General features: G+C 44.1%; 1 protein-coding gene across 2 annotated transcripts in view; it reads right to left on the bottom strand.

The window, feature by feature from the left end:
* LOC134439660 (A disintegrin and metalloproteinase with thrombospondin motifs 2-like) overlaps positions 1-5,000 on the bottom strand; it is a 228,877-nt gene that overhangs the window by 142,185 nt on the left and 81,692 nt on the right. For both annotated transcript variants that reach the window (XM_063189561.1, XM_063189562.1), the window contains exon 3: positions 1,054-1,240. In XM_063189561.1, the coding sequence (XP_063045631.1) occupies positions 1,054-1,240 (187 nt within the window). The remainder of the gene's footprint in view (positions 1-1,053; positions 1,241-5,000) is intronic.

Raw genomic sequence — 5,000 nt, 5'->3', positions numbered from 1 at the left:
AGATGAACAGCTGAAATCTTTAAAAGTAAATGCTGACATATTCATGTAATCGATGGGAAATGTAAAATGAAGCACCCTCGCAACTGTAGACATGGAATTCACACTGACTGCACAAAATGATTGGTGGGAGATGGAGGGAAATGATTTAGTAGGGAAGATGGTAATGCACCTGCAGTGTTATTGCACCTTCTATTATAACGCTCATTTTTGTACTTGCTGTAAAAATCACCACATTTCATTTTTTTGTAACTGCGCTAACCTGAATTGTGTAAGCATGGCATAGCATGCAATTATATTGCTATAGGGAAAATGTGGAAGTGCTTGTTCACTTCTAACTTCAGCCCTGAAAGACTGTTGATGCTAACAAAGGCTAGCAAATGCTAACAAACTAGTGCTGGCACTACAGCACGCAGAAACACCAGAGAGGTACTCCTTAACTCATCTCATTAACTGGTCTCTGACAAGAACATAGTCAACCCCTTTATACAGAGCCTATGGCATATTACAACTCTGTTCTGTCCTCAAACACTGTAATGACCACATCTTAATCTGTTACCTGTAAAATCTCTCAGTAATGTCATAGCAATGTTGTTATGATGTGGTTGAGTTTTTCCAGCAATGAGTGTGTCTCAACTAAGAGGCTACATACGGAAATACAGTGGACAGTTCCTTTAATTGGTCAAAAGCAAAATCTTGGTGTCAGTTGATTGATTGACTGACTGACCTCTGGAGGGGTAGTCGTCTGTGGCAGTGGTGGCAGCAGGGCATAGGCTTCTTTATGGCCAAGGTGCGATGATACGACCAAACATTACTTAATAGCTGTTACCGTTCCCTCCTACTGATTTTGTAACGTGTAGGAAAATGATGATAGGGTGTACTGTGAGCTTACAGAAGACCAGGCCATCGTTTTCTAAAAGTGGGTAGCTAGCCTTTCCCCTTAAATCATTCTTTTCTTGCACGCTCGCCCCACAGGGACACTGCAGAATTACACCACAGTCCCGGACTGGGCCTTTAAAGGGTTAAAGGCATCATTTGATTGGTTGATTGACTGACCTCGAGCGCGGTAGTCGTCTGCGGCGGTGGCGGCGGACCGTGGGCTGACGTGAGGCTTCTTTAGGGCTGAGGTGCGGTACACGATGTGCTCCCGACCGCCCCCCTCCTGCTCCCGCTGAATGATGTGCCTCCCTTTCTCCAGCGGCTCGATAAAGAACTCCTCATGCTCCGTCCGGATCATTCCCGCCTGCAAAACAAACAAGGAAACAGAGAACAGACTGATGAGACCAAACAGCTAAAGCTGGGAACAACGGATGTGTTTCTTGTATACATAATAAACAAGGAAACATACTACAGTAAGTCACTGTAATGTAAGCAGTGTAAGTGTGAGAAATTGTGTGCTCATGTCTGTTATTGAGCCACAAGTGATAGGTGACCATGACCAAAATATTCACTTGTGTTGCCATACATAACAACAAGTCAAGTCAAGTCAAGTCAAGTCAGCTTTATTGACAATTTCTTTACATGCACTGGTCATTCAAAGAATTGAAATTACATGTCTTACTTTTCCTTGCAGACAGACATACCTTAGGTACAACAAAGTCACTGTAAGCATCAGAGTGAGAAACGTTAGCTCCTTGTAAAATTGAGCCTTCAGTCACTCACAGGCGCACAATGACCATGACCAACATGTTCACAACTCAATAAAATGCACTCACAGAGGTGAAAAAACACGAGGTTTTCTTATACAATAAAAAAGTCACTATCAGTACCATAACAGTAAGAAATGGTATGCTCACTGCTTCTCTGAGCCTTCAGTCACTAACAGGTACGCAATGACCATCACTACGAAGAATATTCACTTGATCATTACAGTGTATGTAGAAAGTACAACATAAGTGCAAAAACGTCAGAGTGAACATAATGGCGTGCTCCCCTGTGTTTGAGTCTTCAGTATCTCAGGTGTGACCATGACCATGACCAAAATGTTCACAGCACTTCGAAATGTGTATTCACAATTTATGTGTTAGTAGTGAAAAACGTAAGGCCTTTCCATATTACAACAAAGTAAGTTTACTGTACGGGGCAACACAAGTGAGAAATGGTGTTATTGAGTCCTCAGTATATTTCAGTCAGGTCACGCCATGACCATGACCAAAATGTGAAAAATTGTGTGAAAAACCTGAGGCATTTCCATAAAGTAAGTTTACTGTACGTGGCAACGTAGGAGTGAGCGATGGCGTGCTCCGACCGTGTTATTGAGTCCTCCTCAGTATCTCTCAGGTGTAAAGAAGAAGACCTCATATCTTTTTTTCCCTTCCTTCCTAAGACATCATCTTTTTTTTCTCGGTGGCTCTGGCAGAGCACTAAGCCTATGTGACCTCCTTTCCACAAAGAGACAGCAACGGTGATAGATGTCACCGCTAACTGTCACAGGACAGAGAGAGGCATCTTAAGCGAACAAACGACACCGCCGAAGAGAGAGAGAGAGAGAGAGAGAGAGAGAGGGAAAAAAGAAAGACACAAAGATGTTTCAGAGGACGCAGCTGATCCAGAATGTCAGGTAATTCTTCCTACCCCCAAACACCCCTAGCACACACACACGCAAGCACGCACACACATACACACACACACACAGGCATGTACACAGAGGCGCAAACAAATACACACACACCCATACCATTCTACACATGCACAGAGTCTCTGTCTCCCTCACACACGCGCACGCACGCACGCACGCGCACACACACACACACACACACACACACACACACACACACACACACACACACACACACACACACACACACACACACACACACACACACACACACACACACACACACACACACACACACACACACACACACACACACACACACACACACACACACACACACGGCATCCCGCTCTACAACCACCACTCTTGTTAATTCCATCTGTCTGTTTAGACAACTGGCAATTACCACACTCCTGCTCCTCCACAAATCAAATGGGAGTACAAGAGACACGCATACGTACACACATATACACGTAGATGCACACATGCACACACGCATGTTTAAATACACACACTATACACACACTACACGCACACACACACACACACACACACACACACACACACACACACACACACACACACACACACACACACACACACACACACACACACACACACACACACACACACACACACACACACACATACACTACACACACATCTGCAGCAGAAGCACTGTACATGGATATGGTGATTACACACAGACACACTATACACACAGACACAGACACACACGCACACACATACACAAACACACACACACACACACACACACACACACACACACACACACACACACACACACACACACACACACACACACACACACACACACACACACACACACACACACACACACACACACACACACACACACACACACACAGTACATGCATATGGTGATTATGTTCTAAGCTTCTTGTTTTGACAAACAAGGGGAGAGAGCAGAACGGTTGAAAGATTTTTGTTGCATGGGATATATGGAGGTGGAGCAAGACATCTGTCAGTAGACAGAGAAGCAAAGTGCAAGGAGTTGAAGCAAGGATGGCTGAGTGCTGCTGCATTACTGTAACGGATCACTAGTCAAAACAGTTGGCAAAAGGTTAAAGTTACGTAATTTTGAAATATGCTACATGAACAATTCACAATTAAAGTGAAGTTCCGTATGACCTCTTAATTTTTTCTCTAAGAATAACCGGCAGGTAAATTTAACGCCATGTTAGGAAATGTTATTTTACGTACTGTATTTGGCTGCACATACATTGCAAAGCTTGTGTCATGTGGTGTTCTAACGTCACGTCACGTTTCTGTATTATGCTACGCTACATTGCTACCTTCCATTCCATTACTATGCAAGTCATAGAACAGCACATGGTTAGGCCTGCCATTCTAAACCCTCTAACTTACAACACTACATGTCATTTAAATGTTTTATCCCCACTTTCATACCATTCCATTTTCTTTCCTTCCAGTTCCCTCTCCACTCCACATGAAGTCTCTATTTCTCTCTCTATCTGTGCTCAACCAACCACCCCACCATTTTTTTGAGATAATGCAGTGTGCTGTGACAGGAATCTGATGGATCTACGATGTAGTCCAATTACACTACAACACATTACATTGAGTTACAGTACATAACATTGTGTGGTGTTACATAGTGTTATGTTACACTGTGTTCCTTTGCGTTCTGTTACTTTACATTGTGTTACGTTACATTGCGTTACGTTACATTGTGTTCCGTTACATTGCGTTACATTGTATTTTGTTACATTGCATTTTGTTACATTGCATTGTGTCATGCTACACTGTTACATTCCGTTGTGCTACACAAATACAAGCATGACATCATAATATACAACAGATCAATTAAATGTCCTGTAAGTACATACAGTACATGGCAAAGTGTCCGCTATGTTATGTTACATGATCATATATTATGTTGCATTAAGTTACGTTATGCATTCAGACGCTGTAAGATAGCCATATCTTATGCATGTCATAGCGCGGCACACGCCTCACTTACAACACTGCATGTCATTTCAATGTTTTATCCCCACTTTCATACCGTTCCACCTCACTTTATTTCCTTCCCGTTGCCTCTCCACTCCACATGAAGCCTCTATTTCCCTCTCTCTGCTCAACCAACCACACTGCCTATTTCTTTAGAGGTAATGCGGGCCGCTCTGACAGGACGCTGATGGATCTACGATGTGCGGCGTGAGAAGATGTCCCCGGTCCGGAATACCAAGCAGAGTGCAGAGGCAGACGGTGTCAAAGAGGAAAGATGACGCCAGGGACTCTGAGACAGGGACGTATCGATCGGAGCAAAGCAGCCCAGCAGCCCGGCACAGAGGAGAGCGGAGGGTGGGGGAGAGTGGGAGAGAGGAGAGGAGAAGAGAGGGGAGTGGAGCAGAGGAGAGGAGAGGAGAGGAGAGGAGAGGAG

The sequence above is a fragment of the Engraulis encrasicolus genome, chromosome 23 (assembly GCF_034702125.1).
Source record: "Engraulis encrasicolus isolate BLACKSEA-1 chromosome 23, IST_EnEncr_1.0, whole genome shotgun sequence".
Taxonomy (NCBI): Eukaryota; Metazoa; Chordata; class Actinopteri; order Clupeiformes; family Engraulidae; genus Engraulis; species Engraulis encrasicolus.
Note: the sequence above shows the minus strand (reverse complement) of the source record. Positions and strands in the feature narration are given on the sequence as shown.